Source organism: Zonotrichia leucophrys, chromosome 4A, assembly GCF_028769735.1.
Source record: "Zonotrichia leucophrys gambelii isolate GWCS_2022_RI chromosome 4A, RI_Zleu_2.0, whole genome shotgun sequence".
NCBI lineage: Eukaryota > Metazoa > Chordata > Aves > Passeriformes > Passerellidae > Zonotrichia > Zonotrichia leucophrys.
The window spans coordinates 8,417,552-8,441,472 of NC_088174.1; the positions used below are offsets into that span (position 1 = coordinate 8,417,552).

Sequence of the window (23,921 nt, forward strand, 5' to 3'; positions counted from 1 at the left end):
TAGGGAATGTACTCAATGAAATAAAAGCAAGTAAATGCCAAGGAATGACCTCATCTGTCTGGAGCTATCTGGATGGCAGGTGTGGCATTGAGCATTACCTTGAATTTTGGACAGTTGCCTTGTTTAACCTGAGCCAATTGTAAAACACTGTACCAGCACATTATAGTGCCAGGACCAGTGTCTTGAATTACTTTTGTTCATTTAAGGTCACATTTGTTTATGCGAGTCAAAAACCACCCTTGAAATGTGTCAGAAATTCATCTGGAGCACTGAAACCCTCCTAGAACCTAGCTGAGATGGAGTAAGTAGTTTGATAAGACACACTTCTCAAACTCTGTTATCAGTTCACATCTTTAAGACAGCTCCATTGTATCTCAAGCAAACTGTTTACAAGACTGAGTAGAAGCATTTTGAGCAGCCTCTGCCCCTTGCAGTGATCACATCCCATTCATTCCCTGTGACAACAGCAGCTACAAGGGAACTATTTAAACACAATTTACTCCCAACCAGGCTCCCCAACACTGGAGAAAGAACCAAGTACTTGCTGGGTTCACAGTACTGAGCTGGTTATCTACAGTGTATTGTACCTAAAAGAAATGCTGGGCACCTGATGTTTCTTCAAAGAAAAAACTTGTAAAACAATAAGAAATAATGTTGACAAACTTGAAGTATTGTACAGATATACTGAGAACAGGCAGTGAGACTGGAAGTCAAAGCTGCAAGGAAGAAGGAAAGCTCCAATATGTCAACATGCATCTCTTGGCCTGAGGATGCCATCTGCCTTCTGGGCAGACCAAAACAGCTTGCTGCACCTGAATGTGGCACACAGAGATGCTTTTTGCAGTGGGGATGGTTTTTACTCTGCTTGATCCAAGAATACATGTTTGGCCTTTAACTAGCTGCTTATTTGGGTGGCAGCTAACTGTGTTGGGAAAGCTCTATCTGAATTTTGTCACTGCCATGGTGCAGTTCATATCTAGACAGTGACAGCAATCGTCATCTTTGCATACAGCTGCACAAATTAAGAGGTGAAAAGCAGTACAAGTTCAGAACACACTAGTGAGCATCAACTACTTATGAACTGACAGTGCAAGAAAAGAGAGAAAACAACCCACACTCACTCATTTCACAATCCCACTGAAGCATTACTAGAACAGCCATTATGCTACATTCCACACCTTAGCCTGTCAACACTAGCTAGTTCGTATAGGCAGGCTAAATAGGAATTCTTTCTATTGTACTAGAATTTGTCTCTTCTGGTTTTTGGTTTTTTTTCCAAATAGTCAGATAGATGGAAAAAATCTGTGCATTAATTCCCCATTCTTGAGAAAATAATGATATGAAAATCTTACACTGTGAGATGGACCAAATCAGTCTGACTCAATACCTGACTGTTAATACAGCTCTGCTCTTTGGTGCATGCCCACACTACCATGAAAGAAAAGAGATATGAGCAAGAAGCAAAGAACTATCATCCATAAGCTTCAGTTATCTGAAGCTGGCATATGGCTCAGTGGTTTGTGCGCTGATCTGACAGTTAAAAAAATAAAAAGAAGAATATTTACCTTTTCACCTTTTACTCCACTGCAATCACATTTGGATAAAGATGTACATCCATGGCAAGCCTTAAAAACATAAGGGGAAAAAATTGTTTTTAGTTGGCATAAGACTGAATGAAATATTTAATATTATTACAGAAAATTAAAAAGTAAACCTATGAAGTTTATCCTCTAGCTATTCTACAAGTGTTCAAAGCATACACAGTTAACTGAAAGTTCAATCACCTTTAATAATACCTATGTTTGTTTGTAAGTATTTTACAGTTCATTTGAGACTTCCAAATGTATGCTTAAGCAGTACAATGCAACACGTATAGCCAAAAGCACCAGCACTTTATAAAACAGGCTCTTCAGCACATCTCCAGCTGAGGAGTTATGCTTCCCACCAGTAGATGGCAGGTTCTGCACAAGAGTTTAAACCAAGCCTGAAGGTTATGAGCACGTCTGAGATAGTTATTAGACAAATACTTACTATGCGATTAATTCTTCCCCCCATAGCTCAGTTATTGAGAAAAAAACATTTAAAAACCTCTAGATTTCATGTAGCTGCATTCCCACACCAGAGCAAAGCTTGCCAAACCAGCTACAACAGTCTAGCATAAGGTGACAGGTGGATTTCAAGGGATTCAAAGGAGAGGGATATACAAGTTTGGTACACAGAGTAGATCCAAGTTAAATAACCCTCCCATACCACATTTGCTTAGATTGTATTCTTACACCCCCATTTTTACATGGGATATTAGAGCCTTGTGTTGATTTCAGATTAACAAATGTGTTTACACAAGTGACATTTCTAGAACGAATCCTTTTTTTGGTAGAATATTTCTACATAATACCTGTTTCAGATTTCTTCATAGTTAAAAACTATGAGCCATATTAGAAGATACACTAGCTGAAACACTTCAGGGGTCAACTTATTCTGAGAACAGGTGCAGGATTGTATTAAAAACAGAGCTTATGCTTTTAAAGTCTGAAAAACTGAGCATTTGGGGTCCTCCCCTTCAGTAATTGACAGAGAACATTATGTAAAAAGTTTCAATCAAGAAAGAAACCAGTCAGTGTGTCAGATCTGAAATACACCCACACCTGAATTCTAGCCTTCATTACCACAGAAGCATTTAGAGACATGACCCATCCCCTACCTGGCATTAGGAATGTCCTGGCTCTTAGCCTAAACATACTACCAAGCATCAGATTGAAAATACAGAAGTAACTTAATTCACTTGGAACTACAAAATCCCAGAATCAATTAAAGCATCTTGTACGAAAAGGCAGAGCTTTAAGGCCAGCAGTGGTGTTACACTCCAGACATGACCAGGGTGTCTCTCCTGATCTTCCACGTGGCTTTTGTCACCAGTTTCTTGATGTTATGTACATGAAAACTCAAAATTCTCCATTAACAGGGATTATTGAGCCATTTCCTAGCCCAGCTTTCAAAGATCAGGCTGGACAAGCAATGTGGTCTGACCTCACGGCTGTCCCTGTCCTTCTGATGCCCCCTCCAATCCCAGTTATCCAATGAATTTGGTATCTGATCTCTTTCACTTTTAAAAATGAGTTTTAAAAAAGCAAGTTCCTTGTGAACCAGTTTTAGGATTAATCTCTCTAACAAAGCTTTGTTTAAAAGAGATTAACTTTAGTTACATTCAGTATTCCCTTCCCTCACAGTACAAACCTTGCTCACTGTCCTGCAGCACTGATTCTGTGTTACAAGGATGGAACAGTGAGAGCAACATGGAAAACCTCTGCTGCCTCCAAGAGGTGGGGGAAAATAATAAACTTACCCAAACCAAAAAGTGTCACAGAACACACAGGTTAAAATAGCACATACAGAAAAAGCATGATCAAGATCCTGCACAAAGAGAAGGATTTATTCAGCCTATGGAACAGAAGAGACTCATTTAGTCTTCCTTACAGCTTCCACAAAATGTTTCTAATAGGAATTTTTTCAGTTTTCAGGTACAAGGAACTATTGGGGTGAAAAGGGAGAAAGGGAAGTTGGGAGAGAAAGATGGTGTGAGATTACCTGGCCCCTTCACAATACAAGTTAGAGGTGCACAATGTTGTGAAGGTGAATTTTCAGACAATTAAGCTCAGGAATCTCTGCCCTTGTTAGTGTATGCAGAAAGCTGCTTTGTCAGTGCTTACACATCTTTAACAGTGATTCAACATCAAGACCACATGAAATAGATCTGATTAATAAAACAAATGAAATAATTTGGTATGGAAGGAATCACTCAAGGCAGAGCAGCTTAGGCAGTGTGCACAGGTCCTTGTTCAGTTGCACATTGAATAACTACAGTAGTGGAGATCCCACAGCCTCTTCCTTATGTTGAAACTTGTATCCATTCAAAGTTTCATATATAAGTTTCTAAAAAATGTCCTTCTCCCCCTTATCTTGCTTGCACCAAAGTGCTTTGATTTAATCAATGTAGGGGTTCTTTTCAAACCTGTGACTATCTTACAAAGCAATTTATATATTCAGACTGGATTTCTTATGTTCTGAGTAACTTAACCTACAATATTAGCCTGTCTGGGAGAGTCAGGAGTACTCACTGAATGCTTTTTGACAAGTGGTTTTGGATATCCAGTTCAGATGCATTACTTGCAGGAAGGAAACATGGTCTTCCTCAGACAGCAGTGAAGGGAAACTAAAGGTCTGTAACCAGAAAACTCTTCAAATACCTACTGTAATCAAATGGTAGTAAGTTTTTGGCGTAAATCCTGGGAAGATCTATTCACCCACAAGCTTATCAAGAAGCACTCCCCCAGCAGAGTCACTTATCTGCCTGTACAAAAGCTGTATTTGGCAGACTGTGCTTCTCATTTGCATTAACTTATATCTGCACCAAATTAAGGTATTCTTAATTAAACAGTCTGAATAAAAAAAAAGCCCTCAGAATCTATATTATCTCAAGATCAATTCATGCCACTTAGAGGTCTTACTGTTGTATAGCTTAAAAAAAATCTAAAGTAAAACATGATGGCAGAGAAAAAAAAAGCTTAATCACCTACTCTGAGTGAAAGCTTTCTTCTTGTTTAGACTTTTCAGTAATCTCAAGGCCATTTTTTTTAACTTGGCAAAGCAGGCACAAAAACGGCACTACAGGAGATTGCATACTGCATAACAAGTTAGTACAAGTTTGAAAACCACTCAGCAGCCACAGGCTAGAGATTTTTGATGTCATAGAATCAGTTGTGTATCTCACATGAATGCCAAGGAAATCCAGGCTTCACACTATGCATAGGAATACTTGGAATTTCTCCTGCACATGAACAGTAAGTTATCTACACTTCAATCACAGAAAGAAAATGGATGCAATGACATTCCAAATGCAGAAAAATTTACATTAAGAGCAAGATTTAGATGGTTACCATCAGAACTTTACCCTAAGAAACTAGTTAACCATGACTAGTTCTGAAAATTGACCTTCTTGGTTTCCAGATATGGAAAACTGAATGACTCCAATCCTCAGGGGAACTCCAAGTTACACTTGGCACATGAGGCAGTTGGAAAACCAAGCAAGACTCTTGCCTTGTATTATTACCTGGCAGCCAGAAGCCTTCAGTAGTTCAGTTCTTGGCTCTGGCCAGTAGGACACGTTGTCTTAGGTGACAGAAGATAATAAAAAATACTTGATATAATAGCAAGTTGTATCTTGAGCACAAGGTCACAGTCTCCATATCAATCAAAATCTTTTTGTTTTCAACTACACCAACATGAATAAGGAATCAAAGCAGCTTTTAAGAACTCATGACAAACTGCTTGGATTTGCTCCTTACTGTGCTCCTGTTGCCTCCCTGCTCACATACCTGCAGAGATGAAGGCACTATCACTGCTTATTTCCTATGCTGTGACACAACCAAAGGCTCTAATTAATCTATTCAAGTTTAGCTAATCCTTTCACTGGATTTTCCTGACAGCTTCCACCCATTGAATCTGTGTGTGGAGAACAAGTTCTTTTCATTAGTATATAAAAGGAGGGATGGTATTGGTTTACTGGTCAAAGGATAATTCTTCCACAACAAGCTTGGTCTTTTGTGTCTTACATGGACTGAGGAAAACTGCTGTATGCCACCAACAGAATGCAGTTTTGTTTGTTTGTTGTTTTTCAGTTTGAAGAAAAAAAGTACACATTCCCAACTCCTGGTTTGTTACAAGTCAGCTCAGTGAAATGAATAGCCTAAGTCATCCTCAAAATGTGTTGTGGTGAAAAGCCTGCCTTATGCATTGGGCACATTCCACTCCTTTCTCATCAGGCCCAAAGACCTCGGTTACGAGGCAATTTCAGCATATTCCATTCCCACCCCACCTCCCAGCTGCCACTCACAACAGTGTTGGACAAAATGTTTGTAAAAACTCCCAGGAAGATGAATGCTGCTGCTGAGAGAACAGTAACTTGGGTCTTTGCAAAACTGAAGTGAAAAAGAAGTGATTTACCACTACGTATCCACAGCTGCAGGGAAACCTAACAGCTAATAGTGTGCACATAGGGAGGGCTTAAGGGAGCACCCAAACCCCTACACTAGAGCACTTAATAATGTATTAGCATTAAAGCATACTGGAGTTTAAGAGTAATTTAATACTCTTTCCACAAGCAAGATTAAAGAGGGAAGCCAATCATTTCCAAACCTTGACACTTACAAATTACTAATCAGGAGAAGGTGAGGCTTCTTACAGAAGCACAGTAGGTAACTCAGAGTTCTGACATGACCCAAGTTGTTTCCAAATAATTTCTCAAATCAGGTATCAGACAACTGGATAAGAAAAGAGAAATAGCTCAAACAATTTATTTATTCTGACATCCTCCTTATGTAAAATTTTATCACAAATGGAGAATTTCCTGTTTGACAAGTCCTCCCTTTTCTAGAGGAGCAAAGTGACATTACTGAATGCAGCCATGCAGTTTGTACTGACAGACTGCATGCTTTTCTTGAAAGCTCCATTCTGATAGCAGCAGGAGGTCAGAAAAGAATCAAAAACCTGATTGTGGACAGCTGCTGATTTTAAATGCTGGTGTCACCTGTAATACATTAAGACCTCCTCAGAGACTTAAATGATGAAGCTTCAGTGAGGTTTAACTTGCCCACACTAACTTCATAAACAGATGTTGTCCTGAAGGGAACCAGACAGTTATTTGACACAACAGTGTCAGCTGCCTCATCAGGTAAGGATTGTTCCCTCTAGTTGAAAAAGATGCACAGAAATCATTGAAATAAATTCTGTCCAAATAAAGATGGCCAGAATTTTAAAACCAATGGAAAACTGCAACAGACACTGATGACAGGAACTTGACTGAACTGTAGAACAATGTAAGTGTTCTACAGCATCTAAATTAACTCAAATACACACAACTCTACTGCTGAGAAGCAGTTTAAAAGTCTTTTGCAGCTCATGAAAGCTCACTGTGGAAACTGCAGATTTTCAAGCTGCTCTTCTTCATGATTTAGGGGTGGCAGAAGAGAATTTTCACAGTAGGGGCTGCAATTACTTCTTAGACATCTGTGAAAGATACTTCTAGAATAAAGCTGATACACAGTGAACAAATGCTTAATGCTACTAACATCATCCTCTGCATTAAAATACAACAGCTTACCAGTTGTCAGCATAAGTTCAGCTTCAGGAAAAAAAGGAGCATAAATACTGAATAATTCTATCAATTACAAAGACTCACTGCTGTTAAAAATTCACTCTGACCAAAATCAGCAAATTCAACATATAGCAAAGCATCGGTTACAAATGCTTTTGCTCTAGGAGGATGGCTTAAATAATCTTCCTGCTGTAACCACACAAAAAATTATTCATACCTTTATTTATAATGCCAATATGTTCAGCCTTTCAGTTCCAAACAAAGATTTATTTTGGTGGTGGTCCTGAAGAGTATCTTCATATTCATTAGCTTGTGTAACAAAACACCTGTGCAGTTTTCTAGCTAAGGATTTACTACTCATCCAAGTCAAAGATTTCACCATTTATCTTCAGCAAGTAGATTTTCCCTTCACTTGCCTGGACAGAAATATAACCAACAAAAAAAAGGTTTTGTGGGGATTTGACAAGCAGAGATAAAGCAGCTCTTGTGAGTTCTAATTATGATTTCACTTCCATGCTCTTTAGGCTTAAGCAGGAGTACAAATTTACAGATAATTTATTACTCATATATCTGTGTGAAGTCAGCTATGGCAGCAAAGCCATCACAGGTCTCGAATCCAATGGCAATCCTTTTCTCACTGAAGTGGTGTATTTATGAGCAGTAATATTGCTAAAGCAGAATCTGAATTAGAAGCCTTTTACATGCCCTTCTAGGGAATTGTTTCCCTCAATCTACCCAAAGATGTGAAAAGAATAAATATTGTCTAAAATCTGAAAGTCAAAATAGGTTTGCAAAAGCTCTTGGCCATTTTTTTTAACTAAGGGAACTCCTGGCATGCAATTTCATCTGTTGCACCTCGAGGCACTATCTTTCTTTGAAACCTGTACAATATAAGACCTGTTCAGACTGGCAGACGAAACTTTTAGTTGTAGCAGCTACAGTGGATGAGCTACAGTGAATGAGAACTCAAAGTCAGGTTAAAAATCATTCTCAAGCATCTGATGGATAAACAACCCTTCTTTTTCCTCTGAAGGGGTAGCACTATGTGCTTATTTAGATACATGAATAGCTACTAACAATAACAACATGGAACAACTGTAAGAGATCTGCTAAGTCTAGCTATCACATCCCAAATGAATGGTCTGATTAAATGGAAAGTTTAAGAATTAAAAAATTCTCTTAGAATATAGTTACTACAAATTGGGTGGAATTAAAGGTGTACTTAGAAAAACCCTAAAATTATCAGCAAGAAAAGCTTGGCATAACTATCTTCAGAATATGCAAAAATCAAAACAAATTTGTCTGTGTTAAAAATATTATAAGAAATGGACAGGAGCTCTTACCTAAAGAGGATTGAACTTTTCTGCCTGTATCTTGTACTAAAATAATATGGAATTTATTGCTTTAAACAGAACTAATTATGGTTCTTTAACATATAGTTTTTCATAAAGAGTATCTTTCACAGAAGCTTCTAGTTAAAATAATGGCAACTCTTGCAGCAACAGATCTTCCCACAGACCAGTCTAACTACAGGCAACTTTTGGAGTCAAGGATTCTTTACTGAATGAACACCCCAACACTTGAACAACTTTGATTAATCCCCAAACTGCAACTATTCACCCATTCAGAATGGGAGGTATCACAACCTGACAAGTTCTCAGTATCTGACTCCTGAACCAGAACAGAGGACAGAAAGTAGAAGCGCCCAGCTGGGTATGTAACTCTCCCAAAATCCCAAACTTTACTCCCCTTCTCAATACTTGGTTGTAAGAGGGCTAAGGCTGACAACTCTTCAGGACATGAAGAAACATTAGGCAGAAACTTTAAGTACAGAGTTGAAGGAACAGTTAGCCCTCACAACTCAGAGTAGTTCACTCCTACTTTCTACACAGCCTTCCATATTCAAAAATGGTTGTTGCCCTCTGCTCTAAGGGGCACTGCCAGCCTTGCACTCAAGTGCAGGTGAGGAAAAGGACAGGGACAGTTCTCACCGCTTCTGAAAACCATAAGGTTTCTGCAGTCTATCAGTCTTACAATACTGACAACACTATACACTACACGGCACCCCTGAGAATGGGCTTCAGTGCAGTGTATTTTAGTGGGTGAGACACACAAAGTAAAATAATCAGATCAAGTTCTGCTGCCCTTCTTGCAGGCATTTCAAAGCTACAGTTCAAGAGACCTGAGAAGCAAGCACTTCTGGCCTAATGAACACAGATTTCCAATCAGCTCTACATCAGGCTGTATGAATTGGTAAAAGTTTCCTTTAACAGCAACTCAGAAGCACTATCTTTATGCTGCCATCCAGAGGCAGCATCTTACAAAGCATCTAAGTTTAGATTTGGCAAGTACACCTCCTGGTAAACAGCGCAAGCTAAGAGCACTAAACCAGAATGTAAACTACCAGGTGGCCTTCTCAACCCACTCCATCTCCACATTAATGAACTGACAGATGCCAAACACCACATTCATTTCCTTCAGCAAGCACTGCAGCTGCATGAACCTCTAAATACACGGCATATCTAGAGAAACATCCTGAACAAAGTAACTCTGGTTGGCTTTGCAGTTTGAGAATGCATAAATTTCATACGACCTCTGTAGGCAGTCTAAACCTCCCTACTGCTCATTTCAGTTCTAAATGCTGAACTCTGAATGCAAGCCATCTTCTAACTTTTATACAGACCATAAGTGAACCCTAAACAAGTACCTAGCAAATTAGAGGAATGGTTAGTTTTAAGCATGCCTCCATCTTTACCTGCACAGCTACACATCTCTGCAACTCACACCATCCCTGAGACACCCACCTGGCAGTCAGTCAGTGGCAGCATACAGTAAACCACTTGACTTTTCAGGAAGTCTCAGTTTTACTTTTATTTTACACACAAGTCTCTAATCACCAGCCTCTGGGGGCTTCCTGATTTTTTCCAGCTGCAAATAAGAAGTGCCATATGGTACTCATTACAGGTTAAGATTTAGTAGTCATTTAGGGCCTTTCCCTTGTGACAGGTGTTAGATGTTGCCACTTTCTATAACCATGTCCAAATGTAACACAAACCTAGACCCAATCGTCAGTCAGGCTTCGAAGCCTCAGATATGCCTGCAAGCCAAGTATTACACACTCATAGCACCAGTCCTTCTGGCATTGTTTTTACTCCTTTCCCAGTTAAAGAAATGGAATAAAAAGACACAGATATTCCCTGGAAAATGTCCTGTTTCTCACCCTCATCCATATAACATGCAATAGAAGAAGCTTCAATTCCAGAGTCCTGTTAATAGAGGTCAGACATCTGTCACTGACAACTGCACTTTCAAGTGTCAAGAGCATGAAGCAGACCACACAAGAACAGAAACCCACTGCTTCCTTGGAGAAAGGAGAGGCAAAATTGAATAGCATTTCAAATTAATCCAACTCCATTCTGGTCTATTTTGAAACTACTGAGAGCACTAAATTAATACCAAAGATTAAGCAAATATACATGCTAAAAAGAATAGAGGCTGTGCAGAGTGATATTGCACTGAGATGTTATCTGAAGAAGTCCACACCCTCTTAACTGCCAGAACAAGACCTAACTCACTTATGGCTTGGTGGGTGTCTGGGGGATTTTTTTTTTTATTTGTGGTGGAGGCGATTATCAGCTCTATTCTCCTTCAGTTCTTGGACCAAGTATCATAGCTTCAAGGTTCTTCTAGTTTGAGCTGTATTATCGTTTGTTTATGCCCGTGGCAGCAGCACACTCTGCGTGTGCACTTTAACACCTAAAGAGAGCACTACAGGCAGCGCTTTCTCTGTGGTGCTCTTGCTAACAAGGAGCTACTCTCCAGCCTCAGGTAATCAAAGCTGAAAAAGTAAGTGGCATTGAAGAGGGCCTAGTTAAACAAGGAAGCAATGGAGACCAAACAATTCTCCTAACCCTGTACATCAGAGGCACTTGTAAAAGAATGGAACATCAGGATCTGATGAGATGGGAGACCCCTTTATCCACATGGGTTCAGAAATCCCTAAAGCTGATGAAAGGTGAATATTTAGTGAGAGGTCTCAGATGCCTGTTCAGGAAGTCACATGCTGAACTTCAGCAGATACGGAGTACCCTCAGTGTCAGCCTCTCAGGTTCATTCACTTAAGCATGGTTTTGTGCTACAGCAGTAGCTCAGGGCTCCTTAGGGCACCTGCTACTTCAAGTGAGGAACTTCTGTGCAAAATGCACCTTCCTATGAAACAGTGACCTTCTAGTGAATGGAGAATCACAACAGAAATTTCTCAGACTATCTTCCAGGAAAAAAAAAAAACCAAAAGGGGGCCTGAATGTATTTTATTGTCTTTAAAATGCTGTAAGACAGCCCCAGGCTAGTGCTAGTAGAACATTCTATCTAGCACATGCAGATCTTGGAATTTGATACTCAAGTTTGATTAGAAGAAAAAGATTCCACTCCCTTACACCAGAGAAATTACATCTAGAGGCTATAAGTTATATTATCCTAAAGAATCATTACATTTAGATTGCACTGATCATTGCTAAACAGAAAGCAAGTCTCAGGAATTAAGTCACTTCTCAGAGACTTGCTACATTTAAAAATTTGAACCCATGCAAGGAATTAGCTGAAAGGGCCATACATTAGATCTTCAAATAGAACATTAAAAACCCAACTAAATTTTAAAAGTATTACCATTGTGTCAATTACAGGACAGGCAAAAGAAATCTGATCAGTGCTAGAGAAAGGGGGTAACTTTACATTTTTGTTTCAAAGGGAAACAAAAGGAGAGGGAGGAAATCTTCAGTAGCAGCACTGAGCTTCTCCTTACTTCAATACTTGTAAATTTATATTATTGCTTTTGTCAGCAATTGATTTTATTCCCAGTCACATTCTGGAGGCTCCCCAGTAGCAAGTTGACAATATGAACCTAAAGTATCTCCTTGCAGTGATTCTCTGACAGGGTCCAAGGGTGTCAGTGAGCTGTCTTCCTTATAAAATCACACTAAAATACTGTCAGTTTAAAAAAGGGTGGGGCTGGGGGCAGGTAGGCAACAAATGGTTCCAACACCCCAGCAGAGTAATTAAACTGAGGAGACCCATTCATAAGAAATAGCCCTCAAGGATTATTAAAACTTGAGATGCAGTACAGTTCAGTCTGAAGCTTGGCAGGAGTAAGGAACAGCCCCTGGCATTTGTACTCATTCCAAAGCAAAGCCACTTTCTCTAAGGGAAAGTATTCCCTTAGGCACCCCACTTTTAGGGAGTGTACCAACTTCCACAAGTGCTATTCGGAGCCAAACATATGCAAAGAAAAGAACCTGCTTCAAGTTTGTGATAGATGCTCTGCATCCTGCAGTAATCAGTAAGTTAACTGCAAATATTGAATTAGGAGCTTTCCCACCAAGTTTTAACATTATTCCTACAGCAAGAAAGGTTTGGAATAGAAAATAGTGTTTCTATGTCTAAGTTCCACTATTACTCCTTGACAGGACAGGGAAGAAAAAATATAGCAAAAGGTTCCTGGGCCAAGACAAGCACATGGAGAGATCATTCAGCAATTGGCATCACAAGCAAAACAGACTCATCAGTTCACTACACATTGTCTCTTCATTATCAGTTTCTAATGATTTCCTTCAGAAAATTCATCTTTACACTTTAAATATGAAGTCATTTTCTACCAAAATGATCAGCATACTCAGAGTCACAGAGTAAGTTGGAAGGGACTCTCAAGAATTAAAGTCCAGCTCATGGCCAGGCTTAGCACCATCCCCAAGAGTCACACCACGTGCCCTTTTCTTGCTTACTCTTTCTGCTATCAAGACAAAAATAGTTACTGAAAAGCTTACACTACAATTTAGAACAATACATCTCAGATTCATCTGCTTACTCTGTTAAACACATCTGCTTAGTCCAACTGTTTAAAAAGACAGGGGTAAAAAAGTAATACTGTTTCCATTACTATTTCTATAACAGACTGTGCTCTTCCTCCACAATTACTTTTGCAGGATATCAGCAATCTAAGGTTCTATAAAAAGGCTTCTTTCATTACTCTGGTTTTTGGGTACAGCATACCCATGTCCTGAAAATACACATTTCCTGAGCATGACTAGACCTGCCAACAAACATTTTCTCATCCAAGCATAAAGACGTTGTCTAGGTTCACTTAGGATACAAACATTCATATATTAGACAGAGATGTTTTAACACTTTATTACTACCACAGCTTTAAGAACATGAAAGATTTTAGAACAGAAAAGTGCTGATACAGGAGTGTCATCCATTCTACTGCCAAGAGGTTTCCATTAGCATTCTGGCTCAGAAACTAAATGGAATTATGTATATACTCTTCCTTCAATCTAAATTACAAAATCCATTTCCACCCAGACAAATACCAACTTCTGCATGGATGTTTTCACTGTGTGTCTGGGGAGACTCTGGGCACAGCCTTCTACAGCAACTTCCATGGCACCACCTTCCCTATTAACAAAGGCACAAATGAATACTGGAAGTTAAACCACCAAAACAAAACACATTCAGAATCACAGAATGAACTCGGTTAGAAAAGACCTTTAAGATCATCTAGTTTAACCTATGACCTAACCTAGCACCTCAACATCAAGTAAACCACAGCACTGAGTGCCATGTCCAGTCTTTTTTTAAACACATCCAGGGACAGTGACTCTACTACCTCCCTGGGCACACAGTTCTATTGCCCAATCACTCTTTTAGTATAGAATTTTTAACCTAAACTTCCCTTGGTGCAGCTTAAGGCTGTGTCCTCTTGTTCTGTCAGTTGCTGCCTGGAGAAAGAGAGTGAATCCCATCTGACTACAGCCACTCTTCAGGCAGTTGCTGGGAGTGATAAGGTCACCCCAAGTCTCCTTTTTTCCAGGCTAATTTCTCATTCTCTCTAGATTTTTCTCATTATTTTAAATATTTTAAAATTCTTAAGTCATTAAATAAGTTCTGCAGAAATCTCAAGGTTTTTTCTCATGTCTGATGACAGAGTGAATTGATGAATAGAGATGGCAAAGTCAAATATAAATTCTCATTTCTCACTGCAGAGGCTTCCTTTTCCTTATGAACAGCTTTGTCCTTTAAGGCTGAATATACAAGAGAAGCATTCTAACTAATTCAGAACAAATATTTTCTATTATGAAGCCAATTCCTATTGTCTGAATGACAGCTAGAAATTACCCTTCAGGAACAATGGCTTCTGCTACCTTTCTGCGTGACAGGTTGGTTCTAAGCAAATTGACTCAAAAAAAACGACTGGCTCATAAAAGGGATTATTTTAAAAAGATTTTAAAACTGAGTTCATAAGCTCCTTCACCCAAACGTTGTTTTCAGTGGCATTTCTTGTCAGGACATCACAATTTCTGGGAGCTGGAGGCTTGTCTAGCCTTGCCTCAAGTCACGGTAGTTTCATTGCTTTAAGTAAAGCGATTTAATTGTGGGTTTTAATAATTGCTACTTTAATTCAAGGTGTAGAAAGAATGCAGTTCATGGTTCAGGGTGGTCATTTTCTTCTTTCTATCAGATTCCTGGGGCATTTAAGTGCATAAAGAGAAAGGTTTGCTTTTGAAGAACTGATGCTGTATTTAACAGACACAGACTGATGCTACATAGAAATACATATACAACTCACAAATGAAATAAAAACTTTCCTAAGGAAGAAAGACAAGCCTTCACTGCTAACATGGTGAATTAGAAAAAATCAACTATAACTGTGGAATTAATGGTTGCCTAAGCTTGACAGCTTAATGTAGTTAATAACTAATGCTTGCTAGACTTCCACACAGAATGTAGGAGTTGGAGTGGACAGGAACCAGATAGAAATGAAACTAACTATTCTAAACATACTGCAGATTTTTTATATGTACAGAACACTGGAGAAATACAGGTTAATCCAGTATAAATAATCACTCCTTATTTCCTCTAACTACTTTTAAGTAGTCCAAGGATTCCAAGTCACAAGTTCTGCATCACGTTGCTTATACCATAATACAAATTGAGTTAGTACTTTCCTACAAATTAAGACTCATCAGTCATATCTTTCTAGATTAAGACAAAAAAGTAGAAAACTCCGACTGTAAGAAAAGCATGAAGGAGTTGGTAACAGGAAAATAAGGCTGCCAGTGTACAGCACTGCAGGCAAGCAAAAAGTCACAGCAGCCATTGATAACTGATTATTCCAGACATACAGCTAATGACTTGAAACAGCATTCATAACTCATCACTATTACAAGGGCTCAGTACAATTTCTCTCAGTACAATTGTTGTAGTTCACTTCACTTTAGCATTACCATTGCCAGATAAAGCCAAAATTTTATACTTAGCATAATAAAGTTCTATGGTTTTGTCCAGCCCAGTAACCATACAAAAAGACAGGCAAACTGAAAAATAAGCTAGAAAGGAACATGTGCACAGTTCTGTTTCATTTTCTATACAAAAGCACAAAGATATTGTAACTTCTGTCACTTGCAGCAGTAGTTCCTAAAACGAGCAGTGTTGAACAATCTCTATGAAGCTTCATCTTTCCAATTAATGGCTCTGAATCTCTGAAATGAAGCCATTCCACTGCAGCTCTGGATACTTGCCATGGCTCTCAGGTGAGACTGTGCAGCAAATAGCATCAAATGGACCTGCCAAACCTCTATTTCTTCCACCAGAGCCAATGAGGTGATCTCATCTATCAGAACTACATCTCCAAATACAACAGCAGGACAGACAACTACTGCAGTAGAGAAAGAGATGTCAGGAGATGAAAGTCTTGATTTCATACCATGAACCACATCAACAGCAAGCAAGGATTTCCTCTGTGCTCAGTGTTCCTCCTGGAGAAGGGGTGTCTGCCACATCCACAGACCTCAGCAGCAACCAAAGGCTTTGTAAGTCTGGTTCCTAAAAACATCTAAATTCTCTAGGAAGCAGCAGAGCATAAATATCTTTCTCTAAATTAATGGTGTGATTTAAAATTAAGATTCACCTTACTTACAACTAAAGCCAGTCCTAGAATAAACACACTTTCGAACATGTTTAATGCATTTCAGCAGAAAATCCTGACAGATACAGACACTGGCAAAAAGACTTACTAACCTGTGTTAGTATTCACTTCAGGGAAGTGAATAAACCTTGGCTTATGTTGAGGAAAGTGAGGGAAAAGCAGGATTTCAGCAGAGCTGCAGCAGCAAAGCTTATCTAGTATGCACTGGCATCATGTTAGACTAGAGCAGGACAGCTCTGCAGGTCTAGCTATACCTCAATAAAATGAATCCTACTGTAGATAATAAACTAAACCAGCAGTGTGTTGCACACATATGCCTTTTACACTGCTAGGAGAGAGAAGAGATTGAAATTCAACTCTGACATTTTAATTCTCTGTAGAGATTAGGTAAAAGAAACAAAGTACAGATGAGAGACTAAACTATTTCCCTTGCCCTCGAAAGGGAGGGGACAAAGAAATCCAACAGAGCTGCAATAACCAAGAGCCTTCAAGTGAGCTGAAATCCATAGCTTTAAAGCCCCTTCCTTTCCAACTCCCAACACAGTCCTCAAGTAAAAAAAAAAATCCCAAACCAAAACCCCTAAACATTATCTATATTGCCACTACAATTTGTCTTCTGTTCCATTATAACAGAATAATACACATACAAACACACACTTCATAAGACACCTCCACAAAAGTGGAAGACAAAATTAAAATTCTGAATGCTGTATGCTGACACCTTAAGAGATGATTTTTTAACTAGTAGAAACTAAATTTTAAAAACCCCCATTTAATCTGATACCTTGCAATCTGCAATTTAACTTAATGAATTATAATTAACTTTTAATTACTCGTTATGAAAACTGTCTTAACAAAAAGTATATCTAGGAGCACAACTGCACTTCCATGTAATTTTAGACTTTTAGGATATTTCAGGCTGGAAAGAGCCTTGAGGTTATTTAGTCCAGTGTCCTACTCAAACATGTAAAAAGAGAGGCAGGGTTTCATAACCAGGAATCACACACTATCAGTCTTTTTGAAGCAGACTAAAGAGATGTCTACTAATGCATTAGTTTCAGCATCATGGCTTCTGGAAGAAGGGAGAGTAAAGGATTAACAGGCTTAAGCTACAATGTAAAACTTGTAATACAGCTTTGCAATTATCTAATTGCCCTTCATTCATCTCTCTTAATTTTAAGATCACATCCTGCAGTCTTTGCTTCTTGCACTGCTTCACAACAAGTTGTCCAAGAAAGACTTAACCACTGCAAGACTCAGTCAATTGCAAAGCAATATTTTAAAAATAAGCAATAGATTTATTTGTATAACTGGGACCCTTTTCATCTCAGCTATGTTTATTCTGATGACAATTCCACATTACATTGAAGCTTCTCCTCCCCACACTTAGCCATGACATACCCAGGATGCTCAGCACATTGCCTTTTTTTCAGACACTGCACTATATCAATGATATTTAATGAGGTTTAATTGCATTGCAAACCTTTCAGAGGAGGGTAGAGAACACCACTTAGTGATCCTTAAAACTGCATCAGCACTCTATATTTTGAACAAGTTTTATTTCAGGTACTCTTGAGAATAGATGCTTTACAGCACTAAAAAGTCTGCAGTCAACACCAGACACTGCCAAACATTGCATTGAGCAGGAACTTTAAAGCATCCCAGTGGCTTTTAATGTTACTGAGTCCACAGGGCCTTATGCAACAGACAAGCAAGAAGTGTCTTAACTCCAAACAATTGTGTCTGGTACTATCAGCACTGCCAGAGGCTGCTGTCCCTTCAGTGCATGTGTGCAATGCCATTCCTAGAACATACACCTGAGCATTGCCTGCCCACCTTGCTCTGGGGTGATCAGGAGGGTTGGCACAGCTGATACAAAGGGAAAATGAAGCTTTTTAATCTCAGTGAATGAAAGGTAAAAATGCACAATGCATCTTCACTGCATGTCCAAAACACATTCCTCCCTGTACTCTGCTCCAGACTGAAAATATGCACATTAGATTTGCTGGGATGCCCTTCATCATTTCAGTAGTTTTGTAATACAGAAAAGTTTGCACATGTTCTAGTAAACCCAACAACAGCTAATTGCATTACAGTAAGCATCACTGCTTATTCACAGTAGAAAAAAATCACTACATAAATTTACATTTGCTATTAAATAAATTAACTAATTTATCCTAGGAAAATGTCCCTTTGTACTTTAAGAAAGATAACTAATAATTGGTTCCAGTGCATAGACTATTCATTCATGACCAGGAAAATGAAAGCCTAGGAAGTTCCACTGAAATATCACTCTATTTCCATCATGTGGAAAAACTGCAAAAAATACATAATGATTTTGTAAAAGATTCTGTTATGGTCTAAATTGTTCTTACATTCTGCTTCATTCAGGATTCCTTGGATTTGTTAGCATTTTAGTACATGCTGGAAGAAAAGCTGAGATATAACTTTTATTATATATCTTCAACTAAAAGCCATGAAAATTCAAAATCAGAACATGTGACAAATGATAAGTTGCAAGCAGGAGGCCTTGAGCCTTGATGTTATGAAACCCATCTTGTGCATGACTAATCAAGACACATCTACAGAATTTCAGGATTAAATACCTTCTGAATCCTAAGAGCCAGCTTCCACTACTTTCTGCTTTTACAGACCTAGCTTTTGTAACTAGAAAGAGCCACTGCCAGTTATGAAATGGAAAATAATAACAACCACCACCACTACCATGATGAAAGAGTTAGAACAAACAGGAAACACAGATGACTGTCAAATTAACCATATTGATCATGTACATTGTAATTGCTGACATGGTACCATGTATTTGTACCTATGATAACTTCTGAAAGGAAAAAAAGAACTCTCAACTAAACCTGGACAACTTTCACAAATAATACATGACTTCCTTAAACACAAATTATATCCATCTTGCCAGCCTGTCTTATTATACTTGAACAACTCTTTTCAACTCTACACTTTCAGTCAAATTGGAATTATAATGGAAGGCAAAGGAAAAAGACATTGGAGACACTAATCAATTTTTACTAACTTTTGGGTGGACAAAGTCTATTAACACTTTAAAAATCTAGGCCTTAGCTATGAGGGAAATTGTTCCAATATAAGCCAATAGTCAGCCACTAACTTCTAGTGAGTTTCATAGACAGCATAACTGACAAATCTAGTCTATGTCCTTTAATTAAACAGATTTCCTAGTCACAGCTTGCAATTCTATAACATAGTGCAAGTGTAAACCTGCCAGGAGAAGAAAAAAATTCTGCTTATAAAAGATTGGCTTATATACATGCATGTAGATTTATATTAAAACTAACAAGGCAGTTAAGCAATAATTGAAATTGTCCATTGGAATAAGCCCACATACCCCCTGCTAAAAGCGCACATAAGCACTTTAAAAAAATATTCTAACTTCATTAATTGATGAAACAATCTTCCATTTCATTCATTCTCCACTCAAAAGTAAAATAATTTTCAAACTCCCAGTTACTTTTACCCTGTTCATCAGTAGTTACACACTTCACTCTACATCGACAATGAGTCTGCGCAAGAGTGCATAGCATGATCCATATGCTGCTCCCCAAGTGTACACCATGGGCTGTGAAAACTCAGCAATGAAATCTGAACAATGAAATCCATCCCCCCTCTTCAGTATGAAACATTACTTTGGATTTTTTTAATAAGTCACAGGGATTTCTCTGTGATGGGCAGAGAACTCTTAACTATCTTCTGTCATTTGGTAACTGATCACATAGCAATACACACTATCACAACGATCTGGAGCAAAGAGGATTTTTTAATTGGAAATGTGAATTAAGATAATGTTGAATAACAATTTCAAGTACTATTTCAATAATGGTATCAAAATTACTTGAAGTCAAAAGTAGAATAAATTGCTGATACCCATTAACAAGGATCAGCAATATTTAGTGTTATCACAGGAAATTAAAAAAACATCAGAAAACCAAAGTACTGAGAAACCATTAGAAAAAACCATATTACAAAAGACCAGTGGGATTTATGTAGTTTGGAACAGAGGCATCTCTCTCTTCCCCCCACCCCCACTTAGCCCTTGGGTCTTCAGCAAATCTTATCTCACTGCAAATCCTAAAAGAGAGGCTGCAGCACAAGGGAGTGTTAAGAACCAGAAATTCTACCACTGGTTTTGCTCCCTTCTTCATTTCTCCCATGGTAGGGGACTTCTTACAGGGTCACCACAGACCCCCGTTTCCACACCCCCCAGATTCCCAGTAATTGCACACACAGAACTCTGCTTGGATGCAGAAAGAAAATGGCCAAATTTACGCACACAAACCTCCCTATCTTCAACCCCTAAAACAGTGAAGCCCTGTAGGTGGGAGTGCCTGGGTCTGTCTTCGGGGTGGGGGCTGTGGCAGGCTGGGCTGAGGCCTTGCTGAGCACAGCAGCAGTGCCACAGACAATGTGGAGCCGAGCAGCTCTGTATCAGTGAGCACTGCTGGCACACCAGGATCACTTACACTTGGGTTCCCACCTGGGCACAGCAAGGAGGGGTGGAAGAGGAAGGAAGTATATTATGGCTGGTCTTTGTAGACCTTTCATCTGCCCTCTGAAAAAGGAAAGTTTCACTGTAAAGGAATGCACTTCAAAGGAGAGCTCAAGACAAATAAGATTTTGTCAGCACTAACTACAGAATTGAAGGGGGGAGTAGCAGAATTATACTCTGCACCTATTACCATAATGTATTATGACTTTTCAACTAGAAAGGAGTCCTAAACAACAGAAATCTGGCTTTTTCTTTCCACTTTTCAAGTAAACTTAAAAAAAAAGTTAAGAAATATACATGGATCATCAAATCTGAAATTGACGCAGGTTAAAGTGGGAGCCTCTTTAGATCATTTCACCACTTGTTAGCAGCTAAAGGTCCTAATCAAATAGCCTGAAACCTGAAGCCAGCGATCACCTCTCCCACCCCTCAGTCCCGAGGCCCTGCCACGGCAGGGAAGCCGGCACAGCATCCCTTTTCCAAGCACAGAGACCCAAAGGCTCCTCCAGGCCGCCTCTGTACCACACCGCACACATTGCCACCTCCGCTAGCACTTCCACTTGAGTTTTAAGAAAGCAGAAATACAACCCTCGAGAAAAGCAAGTCCCGGTGTGAGGCACAGTGCTCCGACAGACCATGCCCACATGGCTCCATCTCCGTGCCACATCCAAGTGTTACTCACGGCTGCAGGTGATGGCTCAGGGGCAAGAGCTCAGACACCGCTCCACAGAGTTCTTTGGGGGGAAAAGGCAAGGGGGGAAAATCTTTCCTCCTTTGTCCTGGAGGAACAGCGGGTTCAGAGCCCACACTAAGTTCACCCGGGCTTCCCCCGCCTCGCACTCCCTCACTCCCCGGAGCCACCGGCGAACCCAGAGGTGCGGGCGGCCCACGGATAGCGGTCGGGTCCGACGGGGCAGCACCGCGGGGCTCTGCCCGGCAAGAGCGGCCCGGGAGCCCCAACACCCGCGGGCAGCCGGAGAGACCCTCCCGCGGCCCAGCCTCGCCGTCCCCCACCCGGAGCCACCGAGCTCCTGTCAGAGCGATGCCACCTTCAGCCACCCCAGCCCCAAAGGAGCTCCAACGCTCCCCCCAGGGCTCCGCACCGCGGCCGCGCCCGGCAGGGACCGCGGCTCCTAAGGAGAACAAGGAGGGCGCCCCGCACTCACCGCCGCCGCCGCCTCCTGCGGCCCCCAGCACCCCAGCAGCACCACCACCAAGCAGCCAGCGGCCAGGCTGCAGCCCCGCCGCCGCGGCTCCATCCCGCCCGCTCAGGAGCTCTGGGGCCGGCCCTGAGGCGCGGGCATAGCCCGGCGGGGCAGCGCGGCTCCTGCAGGCGGCTCGCACCGGCCGCCCCGACGCCAGCGCCCGCCCCTCTGCCGCACTCGCCCGCTTCTCCTGGCTCAAGTCCTCCCGGGACTACAGTATTCCTCCGCTCCGGGGGCGGGCGGTGTGGGGCACGCTGCTACCGCCCCTCTCCGAGGGGGCCACAATCCCCCCACCCTTCCCTCGGGCGCCGCGGTTTTGTCGGCTCGAAGAGCGGGCGCCGCCTCTCCCCGCCCTGCACCTCCACCGGGCGGGCAGCTGGACCCCGGACTATTTTCTGCAGCGGAAGTTGCAGGGGTGGGTGGGTGAAGGGGTGTTGTTGCCAGTCCCGGGTCGCCCCTCTGGAGGGGCGGGCGGCGGGCGCGGGGCTCGCCCGGCTCAGTCTCGGCCCATCCGGCCCATCCGGCCCCGCTCAGGTGCGACGCCTTGGCGGGGACCGCGCAAACTTCCTGCCTGGGCACACTGTGAGCGCCTGCAGGGGCTGCGCTCTTCGGGAAGCGAGCAGTGACCGAGCCGAGCGGGCACTGCCGGCGCTCGGCGCCCCCGGTGCTCCGCCGTGTGGGGAAGGAGCCCGCGAAGCGGCCGCACCGTGCCCTGCCCGCCCCGAGTGACGGCGGGGCCTCCTCTTCCTCCGGCGGGTACCTGGCCGCGCCGTGCCGGTCCCCGCGGGCTGCCCGGGCCATGGGGCGCACAGGGTGAGTGCCAGCCGCGGCCGCCCCTCCCCGCCTCGCCCCTGGCCCGCCGTGACCGTATCCCTTTGCCTCCCGCAGGGCGCTGCTGCTGCTGCTCCTCTGGCTGGGCGCGGAGCTGGCGAGTGCGGTAAGTGTGTGCAGGTCCCGGCCGCAGCGGTGCTCGCTGCAGGTGAACGTGCGTGGTCGAACCTGTCGGGGTTTGGGCATCCTTCAGCCGGAAAAAAGACGTATCCCCACTGCCCTCTGAAAGATGCGCGGGTTTTTTTTTAAATTGCCGTACACCTTTACTCCAGAGTTCCTTTTTGCCTTTCGCCTGCTTTACTTTGACTAGCCTCTGAAAAGTGCACTGGGTGGAAGAGCGTCCGTATGCGGTGTAACAGCTTTTAGTGCCTGATAGTGTGATCAGTGTCTCTCTTTGAAACTGACTGCCTTGAGTTCTTTTTTAGCATCTTCTCAAACCTTGCTGTGAAAGCTGACCCTCTGGGTCCTTATTCACAAGGGATCCAATCCAGAACACGTCATAACTAAGTGAAGGAGATGTGAGAAATTAAAGGATTAAGCTTTTAAGTGTTGTATCAACGTTCATGACTATGGATTAGTAAATGTCTTTTAAATTCTAAGTCGGTATACAGAAACAATGACTTTATGATCTATCTGACAACTTTATGACGTAAACATGGATTTTCTCTTGCTGTTGCTAATTAATGTTTAAACAGAGTAGTAGGGGACTACAGATTGTTTTAATGTTCATCATTTTCTTTTTTGGTGTTGCAGTAGATTTTCAGCAACTGGAATCCACAATTGTTAGCCCCCTTAACTAGAGAATAAATCTGTAGCCTAAATTAAGTGTCCAACTGATGAACAGTCAGCAGTTCAAAAACACCTCTTTGTTACATTGTAATGTAAATTAAGATTGGACAATAATGTTTGTGGTGTGGATTTTACAGTGCAAATACAATATTGAATGAATGTTAGTATAGTATATTTTAAGCATGTTTATTTTGATTCAATTTCAGACAGATTTCTAACAAAACCACTTGAAACATGGGTTCTTGACTTGGTAGCCAATGTTTTTCTACTGCTTTTGCTACTCTTGATTAAAATTTTAGGGATCTATAACTTTTCTGTGCAACTGAGAAGAAATCTTTTGAAAAGGTTTAATAGCAGAGGGTTTGTACTTTTTATAAATAGGAAAGGCTTGATTATGTTTTGTATTTTTCATAATCAATTGCAGTAGTAGAA

General features: G+C 41.1%; 2 protein-coding genes across 4 annotated transcripts in view; one reads left to right on the plus strand and one right to left on the minus strand.

The window, feature by feature from the left end:
- COL4A5 (collagen type IV alpha 5 chain) overlaps positions 1 to 22,909 on the minus strand; it is a 74,353-nt gene extending 51,444 nt beyond the window's left edge. Inside the window, exons 1-2 of one of the 2 annotated variants that reach the window (XM_064713326.1) lie at positions 22,869 to 22,909; positions 1,566 to 1,625 (exon numbers count right to left, since the gene is read on the minus strand). In XM_064713326.1, the coding sequence (XP_064569396.1) occupies positions 1,566 to 1,625; positions 22,869 to 22,886 (78 nt within the window). In that variant the 5' untranslated portion in view covers positions 22,887 to 22,909. Of the gene's footprint in view, positions 1 to 1,565; positions 1,626 to 21,830; positions 22,135 to 22,868 lie in introns of those variants that run through there. The other variant, XM_064713323.1, reaches the window with a different exon arrangement.
- Positions 22,312 to 23,921, plus strand: part of COL4A6 (collagen type IV alpha 6 chain) — a 107,644-nt gene continuing 106,034 nt past the window's right edge. For both annotated transcript variants that reach the window (XM_064713320.1, XM_064713322.1), the window contains exons 1-2: positions 22,312 to 22,682; positions 22,758 to 22,806. In XM_064713320.1, the coding sequence (XP_064569390.1) occupies positions 22,669 to 22,682; positions 22,758 to 22,806 (63 nt within the window). In that variant the 5' untranslated portion in view covers positions 22,312 to 22,668. The remainder of the gene's footprint in view (positions 22,683 to 22,757; positions 22,807 to 23,921) is intronic.